This window comes from Carex rostrata, chromosome 12, assembly GCF_964058835.1.
Source record: "Carex rostrata chromosome 12, lpCarRost1.2, whole genome shotgun sequence".
NCBI classification, from domain to species: domain Eukaryota; kingdom Viridiplantae; phylum Streptophyta; class Magnoliopsida; order Poales; family Cyperaceae; genus Carex; species Carex rostrata.
This window is the reverse complement of record NC_135929.1, coordinates 6,434,795-6,459,968: the sequence shown is the minus strand read 5'-3', so window position 1 is coordinate 6,459,968 and position 25,174 is coordinate 6,434,795. Positions and strand designations below refer to the sequence as shown.

General features: G+C 35.3%; 1 protein-coding gene across 1 annotated transcript; it reads left to right on the top strand.

Moving 5' to 3' along the window:
* Positions 1-14,630: 14,630 nt before the first annotated feature.
* LOC144563551 (uncharacterized) lies at positions 14,631-15,893 on the top strand. The gene is made up of 5 exons (XM_078313046.1): positions 14,631-15,025; positions 15,125-15,232; positions 15,313-15,445; positions 15,530-15,756; positions 15,831-15,893. Exons 1-5 carry the CDS (start codon positions 14,687-14,689, stop codon positions 15,891-15,893), a joined length of 870 nt encoding a protein of 289 aa, XP_078169172.1. The 5' UTR covers positions 14,631-14,686.
* The last annotated feature ends 9,281 nt before the right edge of the window (positions 15,894-25,174 follow it).

Sequence of the window (25,174 nt, the reverse complement as noted above, 5' to 3'; positions counted from 1 at the left end):
ACTATTTACTTCTTGCATGATACTAAATCTAAAAGACTACACATAGTATGTCTTAACGACCACATGGTGTACATGAGTTTTAATCAATATATTTTTAAAATTTTATAGTTGCAATAAATTTGGCAAAATAATTAAAATTTAATTTGTACCTTATCAAAAAAAAAAAATTTAATTTAGTATTTTTAAGATTGAGTTGGAAGGTCAGATGATTTATTTTTTTTAGACGGAAAGTTTATTTTCTTCGTAGAATTGTAATTTGATAGTTAGTAAGCAAATACTATTTCAACTTATTTACTCATAATTTAATTCTTAATACACTTCTGACCAAAAATGTAAGCAAACATTTGCTTTTATCTTGCAGATGTTGAATTTGAAATGTCAGCAAGTTTGCTATAAGACCAAGCAATATCAAATTATATTAGTATATTTAATTTTGTTTCTTATTTTAAAACTCATTAAAAATAATATTGTGCGTCTCGCTCCTACATGCTTAGAAATGGATGCACAAGAAGATAGATTGGAGCAATTACAAAATGAAAACAATGCATAAGAATAGGTGTTGCATTTCATTAATATCTCTATGTTGCATTTTATTATAAAAAAATCTAAGAAATTATTTTACTTAAATGTTATGTAGTTCGAATATAGGTGTCGATTAATGTTTAACAAAGCAAGAGACTCTTAAAAAAATGCATAATATAACTCTTGTCGAATTTTGTAACAATTTTTAAAAAAATATAAAAATATTATACTAGAAATTTAACATAGAAATTTGAGAATTTGAACAGGACGCAATTTCTGTTGATATCGAATGATTTTACTTGATTATTTTGCTAGTATTTCACACATGACCCCTTTTTGTATTGTTAATTATTACAAGAAAAATTCGGCAATCTCGGTTCATGATTGAAATATTAAATTAAAAAAAAAATTATTCTTCGGTCAATTAAGTGACTGAAACCGGTTCAGTCGATTTTCTTTGAGTAATTTGCACCAAGAGCTATACATCTAAATAAATTTTTTTGTATGTACACGTCATCAATCCAAACACCCTTGTTTGTTCCAATCTCCACTGTTCACATGTAATCTAACGCTTCTCTCACCAGCGTGATTTGATGGATAAAACCCGAGGTCCCGCCTAATTGCTTATCTCCCGTCAATCAAGAAGTCAAAAAGATTCAAGAAAATCTCTCTTCGACTTCGACTGAAAACCATGTCGCCTCCAACAACACCCGAGGCGGAGACCCCCATGCCGGAGAGGAATTATCGGAAGGTCCTCCCCAATAAAGTTATTCGCAAGTTGGCGAGGAAAGGTGGTGCCAAGCATCTCAGTGGGTTGTGCTACGACGAGACCCGTGACGTGCTAAAGGAGTACTTGGAGGAGATGATCCTGATTATCCAAAAGAGAGTCAAAGATGATGTCAAACGACTGGATCAGGGCGCCGTCACTACCAAGGACGTGTTTCACGCAGAACTGAATTACATGATAAGTTGCATTAAAAGACGTGAGGCCGTTGCAAAGGAACGATCGGAGGCCAAATCTAGGCTTAGATTGGGTTGGTACTGTGCTAAACTTACAGGATCGCCGCCAGTGTAAATATGGTACGTTTGTTCACCTCTCATCTCTGTTTAATTGCGTGTGGTGGTGTTGGTCTCATAAGACCGGTCAGAATTGCAGGGACGGGTGGGTCGATCTATTGTATGGGCGGTACTGTCTCGTGTCTGTCATGTCTGGATCTTGGTTTATGGCGTATGGTCTGCTGGTATGGTCTCGTACTCTCTTTTCTGAGATGTCTGGGTTTGGTTTATGGCCTAGGATGGTCCACTGTACGTGGTGTGGATTTGTACTCTCTTTTCTCAGATGTCCCGGTCTGGTATATACCGTGTGGTTGTCTGGTGCAAAATTTGGTGGTTTGTTGTGTCGGTGGTCCACTGCGGTGTGGGGGATGTTGGGTGGTGATCAATCGTATCTTGACTGGCTTACCCTGGTAAGATCTTGCAGATCTTGATTGTCTTACGGGTTACACTAGTCAGATCTTGTCAATCTTGACTGGCTTACCGGTTGGAATTGGATGGACGGGTAGGTCAGTCTGTTTGTCTTGTAAATCGTCTTGGTGGTATGGTCCTGTGTCTGTGATGTCCGGGCCTATGGCGTATGGTGTTGGTGCGTCTGTGATGTCCGGGTCTATGGTGTATTGTGGTCCAGTGTCTGTGATGTCTGGGCCTATGGCGTATGGTGTTGGTGCGTCTGTGATGTCCGGGTCTATGGTGTATTGTGGTCCAGTGTCTGTGATGTCCGGGTCTATGGCGTATTGTGGTCCAGTGTCTGTGATAACTGGGTCCATGGTGTATAGTTCTGGTGTATGACCTATGGTGATCTATTATGTCTGGTGTTATGGTCTCGTTTCTCTTACGGTGATATGTTGTGTTGTGTTTGGTTTATAAGTTACGTTTATGAACTGATTATTGAAAAACAGAAATGTTTGAACTTTTAATATTGTAAAAACTATTTATGTATTCGGTCCTGATTAGGGATTCTGCTCTCAACTTTCTTACGGTATAATCTCTATACCTCTGCTTCAATCTGTTAAGTTTTTTCTTATATATTTTGTCACTATACTAACATTATTTTCAAGTTTTTAACTCCGCCTGTGTACCAAGTGATTGGTGCGCAGTTGGTCTCAAGCCCAGAATCAAGGAGGAGAGGAAACTTGAAAATTTAGTGGAGTAATAAAATAATTTCAATGGATTAATCAATTTCAGCTTGCTGTGATTAGATTCATTAGGGGCATTGTTATCCATTTTCTTCAAAAAATCACATCTTTTTACCTCTTTTGAAATTATTTCTAAAATTTTCATAGAATGTAAATAATATTTAGATGCACTTTTAATGATTTTTTCGGAATTTGTGAAGTAACAAATTTGGAGCAATAAGCAAACTAAATCAGATCTGGAAAATAAAATAAATAAGTCAACTGTAGAGTTGACTGAACCTTAAAAATAGGATTTTAATTGAAATAAAACCTCAAAATGCTTATAGATGCATATGATAATTCAAAATATACATTGTAGAATGTTCACATTATAAAAATTAGGTTTAAAAATTTCATATTTCATATGTTCGCCAAGGGGAAATGTGCAGTCAAGCTTGTGGATGGCAAAGAGAGTGCCTTAGCACAGGTTTGTAATGTCTCATGACCTATATATATTAAATAATTGGTATATAAGAAATGTGGTCGCAACTTTTAGCATGTGGTTGCAATAATTTTTTATAACCCCCTGAAAGCAACTCATTATAAAGAGCAATATATATTAAGGCTTGATTGATCTTTAAGCATGTAAGCAACCCTCAATTGTTCAAAGAATGGATGGAAAACCAGCAAGCCAACTGGTTCTAAAATGAACCGACAGACTGCCTTTAAAGTCCCTAATTTATTTGTGCACACAGCCCATTATCATTTCCTGTCTACCTTACAAAAGCTGGTCGCCGTTTTCCAAATCTCTCAAGAACCGGCTCAAGGCTCTGACAAGGGACCATATTCTGGGATCATGTATATATGCCAGAACCATTTGGAAAGAGCTGCATGGAGAACTCAGCGTACCAGTAACGACTACTGGTACGGTGCCGCGACTGTTACAATACCACACATCACGGCATGGTACTCACAGCAAACAGCAGTTTCAGCAGATGTCAGATGGCCTCAGGATACCTTTTTGTCAGCAGGGGCATGGGCCTTTTGGCGGAAGTGAAACATGCGGTTTTTCTCAAATGAAACCAAACAATCAGAACTTCTGGCGCGAGAGACAGCGGCGCAAATACGCCAGTGGATAGAGCTACTATGAGAGGAAGGAACAGGAATATAGAGGAGTTTTCTTTTGTAACTTTTTTTCTTCTTGTTACTATCTTGGCGATGTATATATTTTAGTTAAATTGATGGCTACTCATTAGCCACTGAGTTATACAATTTTTTTATTTCTTAATACAAAATGTCAGAGAGCTTCTGGCTCACTGTCCTTTGAAAAAAAGGTCCCCATATTATGCAGGAGTGAACCATGCAATACACAACTCAATTTTCCAATTGTGCGAGTATTCACATCGCTTAAAATTTTTACACAATACTCTTGTTTAGGAGCCAGCCAGCAATAATCAAATCCAACAACTATTTAACATATCAGAACCCATTTACATTTATACAACTTTGGGGAAGCCGGGAGCCAGCTTTGTTCCTTAATAATTAATGTGCCTTTGGATTTATCATTTATGCTGGTTGTATGATCAGTTCCTGGGAAAACATACTCTTAACCTTATTGGTATGTGATGCCGCCAATGGTTGCGTGGGTCCCATGGCTGTTGAGGCCTTTGCGGCACAAGGAACCGTGAAGGTTGTCTTACGGTTCAAGATGGTTGTCTTACGGTTTATGCCGGAAATAGAACTTTCTTAGCACGTACTACCACATGAAGATTGGCGAGCCCATGTTATGCTGTTGAGTTGGTAATCCTAGCAGGAAGCACAAGAAGATGACAATGTTATGCTGTTGAGTCTTTGCAATCCTAGGAGGAAGCTTTTCTGATCAACTCGATCCAAGAAGCAAATAGGATGTTTTTCAAGTTATCGATATGTATCATAGGTGCCATATGGATGGACTGATTGGTTCCGTCATAAGTGGTGGCACTGTGGCAGGAATGTTGTTTCATATTTAAATCCAAGAACAAAAATGAGAGTTCTTTGTTAATTGTGTGTTGTAAACATAACAATGGTTTTTGTTCTGCTAAAGTTTGACTTGCAACTGTTTAGCATTTTAGTTGGTCTGGCAAATTGGGTCGGATTGTGTTTGGTTGAATTATGTTGGGTTCCAGAAGATTCGATCGGGTTGTAGGTAATTTCGGGTCCTGACCAGTTTTGAGATTTTCGATTTTCAATTTGTCTAGAAAAATTTAAGATTCACCCTGTCAAGACGTCAAACCTTAATTAAAAATCTGAATTCAAAGTTTCTTAAAATCTAACACGATTAACATGCACTCTACAATTTTGAATGATTGCACAGCAAGAATAGCATGGATGAAGACACTTTCTGGTAACGAGATTTAACTCTCCTGATTTTATTTTGATATGAGAAATTCGACTGATTTTATTTTTGGATTGAATGATAGAACATTCACGAAGGTAATCATTGCTGTAAATATTTTGTTCCCTTTAATATATTCGTTGGAGGACAATCAAACCTCCAACCTTCAACAAAAAAAAAGAAAAAGAAAAAGTAATCATGACCTTACCGGCTCCTATTTTTGTTGGTCCTCCTCCAATTCTGTAGTTTTAATTCGGATTGAATGATATATATAGTATCTATGACATTACATATTTTATAAAGCTGACAATTTCATCGTTTAAACTTTAAAGCTAGTCCTTTTTTTTTGGAGAGAATTTCTAGTGTGTCATATAAGTTTTTGAAATAGCCAATTTTCCTATAAAAATACTATAATATCCAATATCCCATTCAAACTTAACATTGTTTCATTTATCTCCTCTCATTTATTTAATTGACAAGTATATATAGTCTTTCAGTCTTTTCTTTTTCTCTACTTCAATAAATTTATTGTGTGCAAGACCTAGCCCGGCAAGATCATAAGGTTAAACATTTGAATTTGCATTCATAGCCCTAGGTGATGATGAGGGTGGAGAAGGGTTGCAGATAGTTATTGATGTTTGTGCATTTTAGCTAGTGGTGTAAATAACGGTATGCACTCGTCGAACAAAAATGGTGCAGTCAAGTAATTAATCGAGAATAATTGAGAATAATCGGCCGATTAGTCAGGAAAATCTGTTATGGTTTGGTTGCTGCTAACGAATAATCGGTTGATTAATAAACGGTCATTTTTTACAACACTGATTTCAATTGTGTTTCTGATCAGTGGTTGACATGACTGACCTGCAGTACTAGAGGTGTAAACAGATCGGATACGGATGGATGGTGATCAAACCGTATTCTTATCCATTATGATTTTTTAAATACAGATCGGATATTAAACGGATATAGACTAGATTGATATCGAACATATTTGAATATAATTCGAATAATTAAAATAAATTATCAATGTTCATTGTGAAAAATAAATAACATTTAAATTTATTTGTTCGTTAATGCACTGTCTTAAAAAAAAAAAAATGACGCAAAAAAAAACACCATACTTTTCTTCCAGGAATCATATGCGAATAAATGTTTTAATTGCATAAAAAAAATTGCATATGGGTTATGTTATACTAAATGCACCGTTAATCACTCAAAAACTGAAAATAAATGCAATTGAAAGTAAAATAAATGAGTTTAGAAAAATTTGACACGCGGAATGTTAACGGAGTTCGTCAAAACAAAGGCCTGCGTCTCCGGGGCTTCGCAACCTCTTCTAGGTGCGTCTTTCTATTACCTAATACGAAATGATTATAGCTTGTGAACAGTTGAGCCCTTACAATCTAAGCAGGAAGTCAACCGGCCAATTAGAGATGAGAACAAGGTCTCAAAGTTTAAGCTACTCAAGAGAAACACTCAAAATATCACTCTAACCTAATCTAACTCAAGATTAGTGAAGTGGGTTTGAGGTTGTTTGATGGATTTTGAAGTTTTAAACTCTCACAACAATGGAGTAAGCAAACCTCTTAGAAAATCGCATTTTAGAAGTTTATGGTCAGCTAAGATGCTTTGGAAAGAAAGCTCAAAGCCTTATTTATAGATACAGCTCAAAAATGAGCTGTTTGACTTAAAACATTAACATCGTTTTATAAAACGTTACAACGTTTTAGTTCAAAATGCGATTTAGGGTTTCAATTTTCTGACAGCTCAGTAAAACGTTATGCAACGTTTTGTACTGTAAAATCTTGATCAATAAACTAGAATTACTGAAGCTCGGATTTAATTAAAATGTTACAACTTTTGTCAAACATTACAACGCTGATTTAATTAAAACGTTACAACTTTTGTCAAACGTTACAACGCTGATTTAATTAAATCGTTGTAACGATTGACAAGCGTTACCAGTGTTTGTAATTCAATTTTGAATTTGATTCAACTGTATTTCAGCATTTCTAATATTCTCAAATCGTTATAATATTTTATAAATGTTACAACGTTTTCAATTGCTTCTCAGTTTGATCAAGCTGTTACTTCAGCGTTTCTGACAAGATGAAAACATTATAACGTTTGTTTCCTGTTTAAACAGCCTCAAACTTACTTTATTGATATCTCCATATTATATCTAAATTACAGCCCTGATTTACACTAAAACCTGTGTTTTAAAGCCTATAAAAGTGGACTTTGTACTTGTATTTCGATGAAATGTGGTACTGCTATGCTTTGTTTGGTATTTTGTAGGAGAAATGGCGAAAAACTGGATCTGACTACTTTTCATACGGCCCGTATAACATTCCCTACGGGCCGTACAAGATCTGCCCAACCACACAGAAGGTTCCACAACAGAGGCACAAAGTCTCCAAGACAAAGCATAGGCATACGTCCCGTACGGGGTCCCCTACAGGCCGTAGGACGCTAATTCGGAAAATCCAGCTGGAATCTGAAATGAGCATAATTTAAGGAGGCCGAAAAGGAAGCCTCTTGGGACGTGATCTGGGGCATTAAATGAGATATTCCACACCAAAAAAAAGGGCATTCACCACTGGAACTTGGACAACTTTTCTTGGAGCAAAAGACAAGAGGAGGAGAAGAGGAAGAGAAGTGAAAAAATGCGAGTTTGCAACGGATCTTCGGATTTTCCACTGTTTTGTCATGAACTCTTTCATCTCTTGTTATTTGTATTATCTCGTGAACATGAGTAGCTAATTTACTTTGTTTCTAGGGTTAAGATGTAGTTTCTAGTTTGGTTTTGTTTGCATGCTACTTGGATTTTGTGTTGAATGCTTTGTTTTTACCTTGTTGAGTAGTATTTTGATTGCTTTATTTGTTCTTGCTTGAATTGATTAGTCATCCCGTTAGATGAATGCGCACATCTAAGTGTTAGGAGCCAAGTCTATGACATTTAATCCAACCGAATAAAGTATATGAAGTAGGGTGAAACCAAGGAGTACCCGAAAGGTGAAACTTTCCTTGAGGCGAAAGTCATTGGATACTTTTAGTAAACCAACAAGTAACTTGGATAAATTAGGCCAAAATGCGAAAGTTGAGGTTAGGTATCTAGATCTGGTCGATAGAAACCCTAAACATTAGCATCAACGCAGAAAACAGTAGCTACAGCATTAACTCGGGTCCCCTACGGGCCGTACGGGAATCCGTACGGACCGTATGCCTCGGGGCTAAACAGAAATGAAATCTGAACCCTGGAAACACTTTTTTATCAATTGGAAACAACTTTAATTCTTTTTATTGTCTTTTAAACTTGTCATAAATCATTAGAATTGTTAGAACCAAACCAAACCAATTTCTCTCACTTCTAGAATCTCAAGTAATTTTAAGACGAGTCCGGTCATTTTCTTCCGTCCCTGTGGATCGATACCTGAGCATACTCATCGATAGGGTAGTACACTTGCTATCTGATTTGACAGAGTATAACAAAGGTTTAAAAGGTATAGCTTGCTATACCGAAACTTTGTAGCATATATTCTGTGCGAACATTTATCAAGTTTATGATTTTACAATTTGTATTCTTGATAAGTGTCTTCATGATTTCTTCAGTTCAAGTATTTCATATTGCCATTTCATTTGACTTGAACATGAATATCTTTCAAAAATATAAGAAATCATAAAATTCAATAATTGTATATTTTTATAAATTAGTCAAATAAACGAAAAAATTTATTGCTAGAACAACAGCTTACTATTCATAAAGTGAAGCAAAAATAAATTCAAAGAAAAACTGGAGTCCGGATTCCAATTACTCTCTTTAGTCCCACAAGAGAACCACCAAAAAGAGAGAAGTATATATATGTATTTTAGATTTTGCGAATTGATTCGGATTATTTGATTAAGCTAAAAGTTGGATCTCTGTATCCGGATCCGAATTTAATTAGTCTTGACAAGATTTATATAGATTAGAAGGATCACAACTCGCATCTTTTGAGAATAAGAGCTCAATAGTTTACATTTCGCAAGGATTGGTATATATGTGACTACTTTGTTAATTTTCCTTCATTTATTTCTTTGAAGTAGAGAAGAAGACTGATGAAAGAATATAATTGTCAATTTGATTTTTAAAATAATTAAATAAAAAATAAAATAAATGAAAGAGAATAGATGAAACAATGTTAAGTTTTGATGTGAATATTGAATATTATGATATTTTACGGAGAAATAAACTATTTTGAAAGTTTACATGAACAAATGAGAAAATCTCCCTTTTTTTGAATGTTGCAGTCTTATTTGTAGTTTAGGAAATTATTATTATAAAATTCAGTTGCTTTCAGTTCAGTAATTTTGTTCAAAGAAAATAAGAAAAATTTACTAATTTAACATTCTTTTTGTGTAGATAACATTGCTTTGTAGTTGAACTTTCTAAATTTTAGAGGGAATTATTAATATACTTATTAAAACATTTTTAATTGCTTATTTATGTATTTATTACTACACTTATATATTTTTTATTTTCTCATTTTAAATTAAAATATTTTCCTATTTTTACATCAAAACACACAAATATCATATTTGTCTATTTTGAATATTTTTTTCCTCTATTTCCCCTTATGTTCATTAAATCTGAAAATTTTAAGTATGTTTTATCATTTTCATGTTTCAACTTAGTGCTACAGTTATGAACTGTCTTACAACACTTTATACAATATATGTTTATTATTAATATAACGCATTGAATCCATAACATGTTTCAAATAAAATCATATTAGATAAAAAATGAAAATTTCTCATACTCCAAGGCAAAATCCAATGACTAATATGTGAGAGAGAATTAATTTTTAAAGAAAATCTTAATGAAGTGTAAAATTGTCTATATAGTAAAATAATTAGATAATATTGTGTTAATAAAAAAATTAGTAGTTTTAATATCTAATTTCCATTGTTATAATTCTACAATATTTTTTATGTAATAATAACATGTCTCCTTGTGTCATGTGCCTTTTCAGTTAAATATGGCCGGTGTTGTTTGTTAAATCTTTAATGATGCATATCTGGTTAGTATAACATCAGTGTCATTTCAGTCTATATAACACCAATTTCAAAACTTATCGAATTGACTTCAAACAGTGAATTCAAACCGTTCAAACCGATCTACTTCATTAGTTGTGTGTTTACATGTATAATTTATAATTTTTTGAATTTATTTGGCTTCAAGTCAAGTCGTCAAATTATTTTACTACTTTATTTGATACTAAAATAACTTGAAAATATAAAAAAATTTGCATATAAACGCATCACTCATAAAGTAAATTGGTTTGAACGGTTTGAATTAGTCGTTTGAAGTCTATTCAATCAATTTTAAAGTTAGTGTCATGTGACACCAACATCATACTAGCCAGAGTCATTTATAAATGCTAAAGGCAACATTTTGCTTAGGGGAAGATTCTTATAATTTTTATTTTTTATTTTTGTGTTAACATTGATAAATTAGTCCATAAGAAATTAATACGATTTGTTTCATGCTAGTTTGTGTCCAGACAAAGATGATTGTATCCATCTGATTTTATACAAACGAAATTTGTATTCCAAATTAACGGTCAGATTATTAATTAAGTGTGCCGACTTATAAACGAAATTACCGAGATATCATGTCAACGGACCCCGAATTTTTTTTATTACCACCGTCAAATTTCAGAATTTTAACCTTATATCATTAATTTTTTATTTTATTTTTTTCAATTTTTCAATCATATCATCCACGCAGCCGTAAATTGTGTGGAACTAAGAGGTTTCACGAACCCTGAGACTGCATGGATGTTTTTTTTATAAAAAAAAATAGTTAAATAACGGGTCATAGTATAAAATGACACAAATAAATAGCAAAAATCTCCAACTCTTTATTAAAATTCTCCTTACTATTTCTTCTTCTTTCTTAAAATAACTTCTTTCTCAAAATAGCTCCCCCTTCTCTTTTATATACCGTCCTTTCCCTGTCAAGTTCTCCCCGCTTAATTTGGCGATTTAATTTCCTCAATACTCTCTCTCTCTCTCTCTGGATTCATGGCGCTGAGCTCTTCCCCTCTCTTCCTCCCGGTGATTTTCCGCGACTTGGAGAGTGGAACCACGCTACATCGCTCGTTTATTGTAGTGCTTCCATCCCAAGGCTTCTCCGATGTTGTTCGAGGACTGTCTGACGTGGTTGGAGCTAGCCATGATGAAATCACCGTCTTCATCGAGCGTAGCAACAGAGAGATCGTTCGCATGATGGCGAATTCCGACCTTATCCGTCAGAAGGCCGTCTGCCTCCATGTTCACGTTGGACTTCCTCGGGGGGCGTGCAAGTATTGTGACAAGGCCTTGAATTACTGTCTGATTAAGGAATTCCATTTATGCAGAGAGGACAAGATCATATCTGATGGATTTTTCAGGTCATCGGTGGGGCCAATCCAAAGGCCTCCATCTTCTATGGTCTAATTACTCAGGTTAGGGTTTAGGGTTTTTATGGTCTAATTAGTCAGTCTAGGGTTTAGGGTTGGTGGTATGGGTTTGTCGGTGGCAATGGTAGGTACAGCTAGTGGTTACTTATTCTGGTATGGAGTTAGGTTTTTTCTTTATTGTTTAGTAATTTGATGCGAGGTTGAGGTTAATTATGTATTCTGCCAAATTGAGTCCAGCAGCAATAATGTAATCAAGTTTGTAGTTGAAATGGAAATTCATTGTTACTGGCATTGATTTTTGTATTTGTTTCTGTTTTGTTCTTCTTCTCTCTGATTCTATGAATGAATTATGTTGCTAATGAAGTCCATCAGTTGTTAAAATCATAAAGTTAGTCTGATTTTTTGAAACCCTTTGAATCTGATTTATTCTGGTTGGTGCCATGCAGACATAATTCAAAAATGGTTACACACTAATTCTCTCAATGTTCATACACCCTGACAGTATACACAATTAAGGATCATTCTTGGGTGCACTTTGAGTTTCCAAATTTTATTGATGCCACTCTTTATCCTTGGACCTCCCTACATTGCTAAATATGCTAACAGTGCCCTTTGTAGTGTGATGTTTTGTTGCAAAGATTGAATTTGCGGTGTGGGAACTGGAGCTTTAAGATATCCATCCCCCAATCATGGTCCCAAATGGATACCTTTTCAGAATCTCTATTTGCCTCGCATGACCAAAATGTAATGTTGACTATTCTCTTATGCTTTCCATTTTTTACTTTAACAATATTGTTGTCTTAATGGTTAACTCTTCCTGATTTTTGGTTCAAAATGAACAACTTCAGCTCTCAATTCTTTGCCATTTTTAATAGCACAAAACCAATTAGCGCACATGCAACCAGGCTTAGAACAAGGTACTAAGGCTCTGTACCAATGTACCAGTCATGTACCAGGTTCACTATAGGCTTGCAAATAAGAGAGAGAGTAAAGAAAGTACAAACTGGTACGGTATGGGTCAAAAATCAGCAAAAAACTAGAAATATGAAAAATTATATTTTCTGTATGAATCAATGCAGGAAATTCGTAGGTCATACAGAACCTTATTAGATGAACATACCCATATAAAATTTTCTATTTAGTGGAGTAATAAAATAATTTCAATGGATTAATCAATTTCAGCTTGCTGTGATTAGATTCATCTAGGGGCATTGTTGTCCATTTTCTTCAAAAAATGACATCTTTTTACCCCTTTTGAATTTCTTTCTAAAATTTTCACAGAATGTAAATAATATTTAGATGCACTTTTAATGATTTTTTCGGAATTTGTGAAGTAACAAATTTGGAGGAATAAACAAAATAAATCAGATCTGGAAAATAAAATAAAGAAGTCAACTGTAGAGTTGACTGAACCTTAAAAATAGGATTTTAATTGGAATAAAACCTCAAAATGCTTATAGATGCATATGATCATTCAAAATATACATTCTAGAATGTTCACATTATAAAAAATAGGTTTAAAAATTTCATATTTCAAATGTTCGTCAAGGGCAAATGTGCAGTCAAGCTTGTGGATGGCAAAGAAAGTGCCTTAGCACAGGTTTTTAATGTCTCATGTCCTATATATATTAAATAATTGGTATATAAGAAATGAGGTCGCAACTTTTAGCATGTGGTTGCAATAATTTTTTATAACCCCCTGAAAGCAACTCATTATAAAGAGCAATATATATTAAGGCTTGATTGATCTTTAAGAATGTAAGCAACCCTCAATTGTTCAAAGAATGGATGGAAAACCAGCAAGCCAACTGGTTCTAAAATGAACTGACAGACTGGCTTTAAAGTCCCTAATTTATATGTGCACACAGCCCATTATCATTTCCTGTCTACCTTACAAAACTGGTCGCCGTTTTCCAAATCTCTCAAGAACCGGCTCAAGGCTCTCACAAGGGACCATATTCTGGGATCATGTATGTATGCCAGAACCATTTGGAAAGAGCTGCATGGAGAACTCAGCGTACCAGAAGGGTCATTCAACAATTCAAGCACCCACTTACAATTAAACAATTACACAAGAACTAATTAAGCAAGATTACAAGTGGCCGGGAGAGCACAGCAACGAGGGGGCGCAATCCTCACACAAGAAATCAAGCAATTCTCAACAACAACAGATACGAGCATGAGCAAGAACGAAATCAGAAATTCAAATGAGCCATAAATATTGTCCCTCAGCTTACACGGCATCATTGAAAATGAATTTACACATGATCTATTACTGAAAATGAATTGTACACTGTATACATAATAATTAACACATTCTATTGCTTTTAAAACTGCATATAATAACTTTATGTAGTTCACTGATCAGGTCAGGTTCTGGTACAACAGTAACAATCTTAGATATATATGCACTGGAAAGCTTGTCAGAGCTTACTAGACAATACTCAGCACCGGAGGTTATGCTTCAAGATTATACTGGAGTTACTTCTGCCACTACAGCAAAATGACTCATCTGTGACCGACTTTTGGGACCAGACAGATTGTTGGTCACAGAAGATCCCAAAAAAAAAAAAAAAAAAAGCATAAAGGGGAAGTGACTTTTAAATGAGGAATTAGGTTAATATCGATCTTTTAATTTATTTATAAATGGAAGTGACTTTTAAATAATGAATTATTTTTGTTAGAATTGTTTATAAAACTAAATGTCAAGACAAACTTTATTACAGGTATGTCGAGCAGAAAGGGGAAGGAGAAGGAAGCATCTTCCAGTGGGACTAAGTACCCTCCGCGCGGCCGAAATAAGTACATGAAGCCTCCAGACACGCCGGAGGAGAGACCAATGATTCGTCGGGCCGGTTATAGGTAAAATTCTTTTTTTTTTTGTATGTAGGATTTTTCATTTATAGTGGTTTTAATCAATTTTGTTTGTAGAGCTTTTATTGGAGAAAAGGCGGAGGTCACCAAAAATATCAACAAAATAATTTCACAATGCGCACGTTTGTACTTTCCTGAGGCAACTAACAGACCCAACATAGCAGTGTGCACAAAATATGATGACTTTCCTGATAAAACTAAACGCGAGGTTCAAGCAGAGTTTTTGGTGAGTAAAATCTCTTTTTTGAAATTGGCAATCTACTGTTTTTTTTTTTAGCTAACCAGCAACTTTTTAATAATGCATGCAGAAACACTTTCAGTTTCCCCCGGAGGAAGACATGGATCAGGCATGGAAGACTTTCAACAGCATAGCCAACAAACTTCTCCAAAACATGCTAAACAAGTGCAAAGATGATGCGAAAGATAAGTACAGTGATAACATTCTGGAGTGGAAAGATCGGGGGGTGCCAAGCACATATGATTGGATAACGGGAAATAACTGGCTCAAATTGTGCGACCATTGGTGCAGTGAAGACTTTGCTATCCGAAGCGAGCAGAATCATAAAAATAGGACCTCATCTAAAGAGGCTACTTTTGCATCTACAGGCTCAGTGAACATGCTGGTTCACAAACAAAGATTCGTAAGATGCTTTATTTCATGAAAACAATTAATTTTAATTTCGGTTTACTCGAACCAACTTTGATAATTTTATTTGTGTTGAAATGTTTATACATAATAGATGGATGAAAACAATTGCGAGCCCAGGTGGTCTGACGAGCTGTTCACGCCGACACATACCAACAAGAAGACGGGGCAACTTTGTTCCGAGAGGGCGAAAAGGGCACGGGTAATATAACATAACAATTTTTTAATAATATTCATTCTTTTTGTACGTTTTTTATTTGTTTTATTTTATAAATTTTGCAGGACAAATACAATCAGGATATGAGCGCAAAGTATGGGCCTGATGAAGCTCTTTGGCCCTCTTTTGACGAAGACATTTGGTATGCCAACACAGACAATAATGCTCACGGCGACAACTACGGTCTCGGTGCTCTAGGTAAAATACACATACTTAAATTTTATAAATTTGTATTTAAAATTGTAATGTAACACTAATTATTATTTTTTTGTAATGTTTTAGGCAAGACGAGATCGATGTATCGTTCAGGGGGGTCTCGGGCGTCTTCTTCACAATCGCGAGCTGAATCGCAATCGCACTCGTATACTTCGGGGCCGCCTCCTCTCAGGCAAGAAGACATAAATGCGATTTCAGGTCAGGTGTTAGGCATTATTCAACCACAGCTCAACCAATTCATGGAATTCATGGAAGAGATGAGGCGTACCATGGCGGGTTCTTCATCTCATCAGGTACGGAATCCAATTTTTGGGTATGTTTGAATTTAATAAGGTCATCCATAAAAATTTTAGTTATATTCTCACAGGGAGGTTCTACCTTGCACCCCGATACTCATGATGACAGCAGGGATGATCTCGGAGATGACTAGTAGATATGATGTTTTAGGATATTATGTCGTACTTTAGATATTTTGTTTTTATGTCGTACTTGAGATATTTCATATTTGATGTTTATGTAGTACTTTAGATGTTTTATGTCGTACTTGAGATGTTACATATTTGATGTTTATGTAGTATTTTAGATGTTTTATGGCATACTTGAGATATTTCATATTTGATGTTATGTAGTTCTTTAGATATTTCATGTTTTTGTTGTTTTGTGAATTAGTTGATATTTGATGTTAAATTCTTGGTACGTACCAATTAAAACAAAAAATATGAGTTTTCGTCACTAGGTCACGTTTCATACCAATTAAGGTGAGAGAAAAATATATGAATAGAATGAGTTTAATATTATATTTGTTTGTTACAGTTCTTATCAATTGGAAATAAAAAAAAAACAAAAAAAAAAATAACAAAAAAAAAAATAATACGCTTCTGCGACCCATATGGGAACCTTCTGTGACCGCTCAGTCGGTCTCTGATAAGTTCTTAGCCACGTCAGCATGTCACAACAGGGACGGATTTAGTTGGTCGCTGAAGGGGTCATCTGCGACCGGCGTCATACCCTTCTGGGACTGATGACGTCAGCAGGGGAGTCATCAGTGACGGAGCAACTGCGACCGGGTCATCTGCGACCCATTTCAGCCATCTGGGACCGATTCAGGCCTTCTGCGACCGGCGCTTCACCCATCTGCGACCCATTTGGCCGGTCGCAGAAGGGTATTTCTGTTGTAGTGTACTGTTGTTGCAACATTCATAACAGAATTACATAAACAGAAATGATTAGCATTCTGATTAGTACCTCTTGTTGGAACATGGGCCTTACAACTCCTGGGATCTTTGGCACAGCTGCATTCTGATTAGCATCGAAACCTATTTTTCAGAAAAATCATTTAATACTTTAGCATTGAACACACTTTAATAATGGTTTAGTACTCCACCTGCGATATTATGTAGTTAAAGGGAATAAAATGCTCAGAATTCAGGCGAGAACTGCACCTGCCTGAGGCATCACGTTCCCCCAAGTGACACGCCAACTTATAAATAACATAATAAAGAACATAAAATATATTACATTCAAGTAAGCTGGTCAAGGAATAAAACTTTTAGAAACACTATTTTAATCAAATAAAACTGACAAGTAACACCAGTGTATCATCCATTATTATTTGAATAAAAAGGGTTTGTTTGACAATCCGAGAAAGCAGATTGCTCAAAATAAAAATAAAGAGATATCAGAACAAAACAATAGATGCAAAGAAGGATTTAGGTTCATTTTTTCTTGTTTATTCGCAATGACATAACAGTCTTGACATTGCATGAAAACATGTCCTGAACGCTCAATAAAAACTAGTCACTACGACCCTAAACCAGAACCCGATAACCCAAAAATTCATTACCTAAACCAACCAAGATGCTTACAGAAAACCCACAAGGCTACCTTACTCCAATCCTTCGAAACACTGAACACAAGAGTCCAGATGACCCACAAGGCCACCCCAAACACTACATGACAGTTATGTTTTCTAGTTAAGATTTTTTTTTTCTTTTCAAGTTTCCTCTCCTCCTTGATTCTGGGCTTGAGACCAGCTGCGCACCAATCACTTGGTACACAGGCGGAGTTAAAAACTTGAAAATAATGTTAGTATAGTGACAAAATATATAAGAATAAACTTAACAGATTGATGCAGTGGTATAGAGATTATACCGTAAGAAAGTTGAGAGCAGAATCCCTAATCAGGACCAAATACATAAACAGTTTTTACAATATTAAAAGTTCAAACATTTCTGTTTTTCAATAATCTGTTCATAAACGTAACTTATAAACCAAACACAACACAACATATCACCGTAAGAGAAACGGGACCATAACACCAGACATAATAGATCACCATAGGTCATACACTAGAACTATACACCATAGACCCAGTTATCACAGACACTGGACCACAATACGCCATAGACCCGGACATCACAGACACTGGACCACAATACGCCATAGACCCGGACATCACAGACGCACGAACACCATACGCCATAGGCCTGGACATCACAGACACAGGACCATACCACCAAGACGATTTACAAGACAAACAGACTGACCTACCCGTCCATCCAATTCCAACCGGTAAGCCAGTCAAGATTGACAAGATCCCACTACTACACCCTGTAAGACAGTTCAGATCCGACTAGTGTAACCCGTAAGTCAATCAAGATCTGCAAGATCTTACCAGGGTAAGCCAGTCAAGATCCGATTGATCACCACCCGACACCCCCCACAACGCAGTGGACCACCGACACAACAAACCACCAAATTTTGCACCAGACAACCACACGGTATATACTAGACCGGGACATCTGAGAAAAGAGAGTACAAATCCACATCATTACGTACAGTGGACCATCCTAGGCCGTAAACCAAACCCAGACATCTCAGAAAAGAGAGTACGAGACCATACCAGAAGACCATACGCCACAAACCAAGATCCAGACATGACAGACACGAGACAGTACCGCCCATACAATAGACCGACCCACCCGTCCCTGCAATTCTGACCGGTCTTATGAGACCAACACCACCACACGCAATTAAATAGAGATGAGTGGTGAACAAACGTACCATATTTACACTGGCGGCGATCATGTAAATTTAGCACCGTACCAACCCAATCTAAGCCTAGATTTGGCCTCCGATCGTTCCTTTGCAACGGCCTCACGTCTTTTAATGCAACTTATCATGTAATTCAGTTCTGCGTGAAACACGTCCTTGGTAGTGACGGCGCCCTGATCCAGTCGTTTGACATCATCTTTGACTCTCTTTTCGATAATCAGGATCATCTCCTCCAAATACTCCTTTAGCACGTCACGGGTCTCGTCGTAGCACAACCCACTGAGATGCTTGGCACCACCTTTCCTCGCCAACTTGCGAATAACTTTGTTGGGGAGGACCTTCCGATAATTCCTCTCCAGCATGGGGGTCTCCGCCTCGGGTGTTGTTGGAGGCGACATGGTTTTCAGTCGAAGTCGAAGAGAGATTTTCTTGAATCTTTTTGACTTCTTGACTGACGGGAGAGAACTAGAGAAGCAATTAGGCGGGACCTCGGGTTTTATCCATCAAATCACGCTGGTGAGAGAAGCGTCAGATTACATGTGAACGGTGGAGATTGGAACAAACAAGGGTGTTTGGATTGATGACGTGTACATACAAAAAAGTTTATTTAGATGTATAGCTCTTGGTGCAAATTACTCAAAGAAAATCGACTGAACCGGTTTCAGTCGGGAAATTTGATAGAATGCCCTACCTCCAAAAATTATCAAACAAAATACCCTCATCTTAAAATCATTGACAAAATGCCCTTGTGGGCTCTACTTTTCCCCTTCCTCTCCTTTACCTCTAGTTTACTCCCATGAACCTTTTTAATGCACATTGAATTCTATATGACCCATAATTGGTAACCATTTCTGCCTTTATTAATTTATATATGCGTACAAAAAAGACAAACCAAATTACATTGCTTTTTAGACCTACGCTATCTGAATCAGCACAACTAGCTAGAGTTACACAGGATATACAAACGATACTGGTACAATTATCACTCACACCTAGAATAGTACTGGATGATGCATCATGGAAATGGACTGCCTCAGTCAAGTTCACTGTCAAGAGTGCTTACTTTACGATGAAGAACGACCCCGTACCAAATTAAGTTACACAAACACAAGGTATGGTCGTTGCAGGTGCCATATAGAGTAAAATTCTTTGGGTCGTTGATGACTCTAGACAAAATTATGACGATTCAAAACTTGATGAAAAGAGCCATATGCTTGATTAATATATGCATACTATGCAGAACTGATTCTGAGAGTGTTAATCACCTCTTCAATGAATGCCTATACACCTTGGCCTTGTACAACCGTATTGAAGCCCTCACTGACAACACAACAAAGCTAGTACGGCCACTGATACAGCCCTCTATGGCAATTATGCACGATACAGATACCTAGAAGGAGGCAACGATCACATAACACAATTTGTAGTGTGGAGCATACAGCCACTGATACAGCCCGCTGAACCTAACCCGAACTATTCATTTGTCACTGTGGTGTGGAGAGATAGGTGCTTGCGGATATTCAGAGAGGTAACGAAGGACATAATTAAAGGATCGACCTTGCACAAGAAGTACTAATACAGCTCAAATATGTGCAACCCAGACTAACCTCAATTGTAGGAGAATGAATATTATGAATGGGTTTCTGTCTGATAAAAAAGTAGGGATCACATCTTGCATGATACAACACTAGTACCGTGTGCCCTACTTTCATGACAAAACTTTTTTGTTTCTCTTTTAAAAGCTCTAATTGAGCCAATTCTTTGTTTGTTTGTTTGTTTGTTATAAAACCCTTGTAACTATTCTAATTAATGAAATCCAATGAGAGCGAGGTCTATATTTTTCCTCAAAAAATATAATATAATTATTCTGAATACTAGCTAGGTTGAGTAAGAAAAAGAGACGTCATTATAGGAATTCAATAAATTAACAAAGAGCTGATCCAAATTTAACAAGAAATGTTTACATCAATACTAATTAATTCATGAGCGAATCTGCTATAGAAAGATTAATTACTAGATAATAAAAAAATATTACTGATGGCCCTAAATTTCGCTAAATAATTTACGTAATTACTTTCTATGAATGCTGCATTGACAAAATGAACCTGCCACATCGACAAAGTGATGATTTGCCTAAATAAATAAATTAATAATGGAAAAACTGATTGCCGGATATGGCATTCAATGTGCATTAAAAAAGTTTATGGGAGTAAACAAGAGGTGAAAGAGAGAGAGTGGAAAAGTAGGACCCACAAGGGTATTTTGTCAATAATTTCTCAAGAGGGATATTTTATTTGATAATATTTAGAGGTAGGGTATTCTATCAAATTTCCCGTTTCAGTCACTCAATTGACCGAAGAATAATTTTTTTTTTAATTTAATATTTCAATCATCAACCGAGATCTGCCGAATTTTTCTTGTAATAATTAACAATACAAAAAGGGGTCATGTGTGAAATACTAGCAAAATAATCAAGTAAAATCATTGGATATCAACAGAAATTGCGTCCTGTTCAAATTCTCAAATTTCTATGTTAAATTTCTAGTATAATATTTTTAAATTTTTTTTCAAATTGTTACAAAATTCGACAAGAGTTATATTATGCATTTTTTTAAGAGTCTCTTACTTTGTTAAACATTAATCGACACCTATATCCGAACTACATATCATTTAAGTAAAATAATTTCTTAGATTTTTTATAATAAAATGCAACATAGAGATATTAATGAAATGCAACACCTATTCTTATGCATTGTTTTCATTTTGTAATTGCTCCAATCTATCTTCTTGTGCATCCATTTCTGAGCATGTAGGAGCGAGACTCACAATATTATTTTTAATCATTTTTAAAATTAGAAACAAAATTAAATATACTAATATAATTCGATATTGCTTGGTCTGATAGCAAACTTGCTGACATTTCAAATTCAACATCTGCAAGATAAAACAAATGTTTGCTTACATTTTTGGTCAGAAGTGTATTAAGAATTAAATTATGAGTAAATAAGTTGAAATAGTATTTGCTTACTAACTATCAAATTACAATTCTATGAAGAAAATAAACTTTTCGTCTAAAAAAACAAACCATCTGACCTTCCAACTCAATCTTAAAAATACTAAATTAAATTTTTTTTTGATAAGGTACAAATTAAATTTTAATTATTTTGCCAAATTTATTGCAACTATAAAATTTAAAAAATATATTGATTAAAACTCATGTACACCATGTGGTCGTTAAGACATACTATGTGTAGTCTTTTAGATTTAGTATCATGCAAGAAGTAAATAGTTTTCTAATTTATCATGTTTATTTGTTTATTCAAATTACCTAGTTCAGTACAGATCTATCAGTAGTGGTTTGCTAATAACCCGGGGGCCGAACTCGGTCTGGTCTGCCCGTGCCTGTTACCTGACCGGACCGTACCCGTGGCCGGGTATGCACAGGTATACGGATATGGGTATAAGAAGGGCCGGACCCAGTTTTTTTCCATTGAACCCGTGATAATCCGGAACGAACTACACCTGTGCCTGCTGTACCTATGCCCGTACCCATGATACCTGTGCCCGTTGTACCCGTGCTGTTAAAAAAAATTCAAAATTTTTTGAAAAATTTCCCTCCAAATTGTGATTATTAAATAAGTTGGTAATATTTAATATTCATGATATTATTTGGTTAAAGTTTATTGTTTTATAGGGAAAAATAATATATGAAATATTGATATTTTTCCAAATAAATAAACAGTTCCTTTAAATTCATTAATAAATATTTGATAATTAGTGTGCTGTCCGTTTGATTTTCAAAACAAATGTACTAAACAGAGATCATACTACGTACCATTCAAAATTTCCATTTTGATGTCTCTCTGCGTTGTTTCTATTTTTTTTATATTTAAATGTTGCTTTCAATATTTTTTGTCGTATGTCAGGCGAGGACAATAGAATGTTTTGTAATTACTTGTTAGAAATTGGTGTTTGTTATTTGTTAAGATTAAAAAAATTGAATGGTTGGTTATATTTCTTGACAAATAGCACAATAAATGTGGAAAACAATTGATTTCTCGGACAATTTTAAGAAGAAAATTGTTTTTGGTGAAAAATAAAAATGTAATTAAATTTAAAATTTCCTAGAAAATTAATGTTAAGAAAAAATATTGTGTTTGGTGAAAAATTATACGAAAGTAATTAATTTAAAATTTCCTAGAAAATTAATGTTAAAAAAAAATTGTGTTTGGTGAAATTTTTTAAGAAAGTAATTAATTTAAAATTTCTAGAAAATTAATCTTAAGAAAAAATTGTGTTTGGTGAAACATTATAAGAAAGTAATTAATGTAAAATTTCCTAGAAAGTTATGTGAGATGAACATTCAAGGTAATATTACTTGAAATGCCTCAGAAATGATGGTTTACCTGTTAAATTAGTTGATATTACGATAGTGATAGCACCAAATTTGATCAAATTTTGTGATCCAACTGCATATTGAACCTAAATATTGTTATTATATTTTTGGAATTAAAATATTAAATAGGTATTTTAGAAATTTTTAATAGCTAAAAACTAAAATAAGAGTATGGTCTTTGCTAGATCCAACTCGGACGAATTGGGGATCACACCCAACTCGGACTGACCCTAGCTAGACCTCCGGACAGGCCTGAACCAACTCTACGGTTGGATCTAGCAAGGGTTTGGTCCATTTTTTTTTATATATTAAACCCCTCCGAACCCGACCTAACCCGCCCCCATTATTTTGATGGAAACCAAATTCATGGAATAATTATGTCCATAAATTGTCAAACTTCAGTATTAAAATAAGGGCGGATTGTGTTTGGTTGAATTAAGTTGGGTTCCGAAAGGTTCAATCGGGTTATGGGTAATTTCGGGTCTTATTGGTTTTATGGACCGATAACTCATTAAGGATTGAGATTAAATTGATTACTGAGATGTATTTAGATATATCACAGTGTGTTTTAAATAATCTGCATTGGTATTATTCTTTTTAAGTACTTATTGCAACTTTTTTCAAATCAAATTCATATTACATTCATAATTTATTCTAATTTCAATTGTTCAACATGCTAAACAAATTTCTTTTTTCAAAGAAACTTCATAATTTTATTCTAATTTTAATTGTGGAACCCACTGAATCCAAATCAATTTCATACGTATTTCATAATTTATTTTAGTTTCAATTGTGAAGCCATTGAAAGCAATCTCAAATTTTTTGTTAGAAGCCCCATCTTAGAAAATTTTGTTGACTATTTTTCGCACAGAGTGTATAAACTAATTTTTAATGTCATTAAATATCAATGAATTTCAATAAAAAATTTATGCAAGATTTAATTGCAGAAATTATATGACCTTCGCTATTTATATAAATATTAAAAAATGATAGATGAGTTATGTATTTGTCAACATAAACGTTAGGAGAAAAACTTTATTTTATAAAGTGAAAAAACCTTCCTTAATTTACTGGGATAAAAATAAAAAAATACTTGAGAAATATAAGGAAAGGGTCTTAAAATAAATTTTCATGTAGTTATCTTATCTCAAGTTCTCTCTTGTATTGTCTTATTCAGTGAAAACTTCTATTTATTTCGATAGGAAAGCTGGAAGCCGTTAGCCACCGCTTAGGCCCGAGTGTGTATCCTCTGAGATATCTCATCTTTTATTTGACCGACGTGTCCGGTGTCTACCGCGGGGGCCAGTATTCTGTCTGCTTTGAGGTTAGTGCAGCCGTATTTGAACGGTTGAGATATTTGAAGTAGTCGCGCAAAATAGGAGATATCCTAGAGGATGCGTGTTCCCCCGCTCCCTTCTATTTCTTCCTTCCTTCCTAAAATAACTTCTTTCTTAAAATAGCTCCCCCTTCTCTTTTATATACCGTCCTTTCCCTGTCAAGTTCTCCCCCCCTTAATTTGGCATTTAATTTCCTCAATACTCTCTCTCTCTCTCTGGATTCATGGCGCTGAGCTCTTCCCCTCTCTTCCTCCCGGTGATTTTCCGCGACTTGGAGAGTGGAACCACGCTACATCGCTCGTTTATTGTAGTGCTTCCATCCCAAGGCTTCTCCGATGTTGTTCGAGGACTGTCTGACGTGGTTGGAGCTAGCCATGATGAAATCACCGTCTTCATCGAGCGTAGCAACAGAGAGATCGTTCGCATGATGGCGAATTCCGACCTTATCCGTCAGAAGGCCGTCTGCCTCCATGTTCACGTTGGACTTCCTCGGGGGGCGTGCAAGTATTGTGACAAGGCCTTGAATTACTGTTTGATTAAGGAATTCCATTTATGCAGAGAGGACAAGATCATCTCTGATGGATTTTTCAGGTCATCGGTGGGGCCAATCCAAAGGCCTCCATCTTCTATGGTCTAATTACTCAGGTTAGGGTTTAGGGTTTTTATGGTCTAATTAGTCAGTCTAGGGTTTAGGGTTGTTGGTACGGGGTTGTCAGTGGCAATGGTAGGTACTTGTTCTGGTATGGAGTTAGGTTTTCTGTTTATTGTCTAGTAATTTGATTGGAAGTTGAGGTTAATTATGTATTCTGCCAAAATGAGTCCAGCAGGAAATAATGTAATCAAGTTTGAAGTTGAAATGAAAATTCATTGTTTCTGGCATTGATTTCTGTATTTGTTTCTGTTTTGTTCTTCTTCTCTCTGATT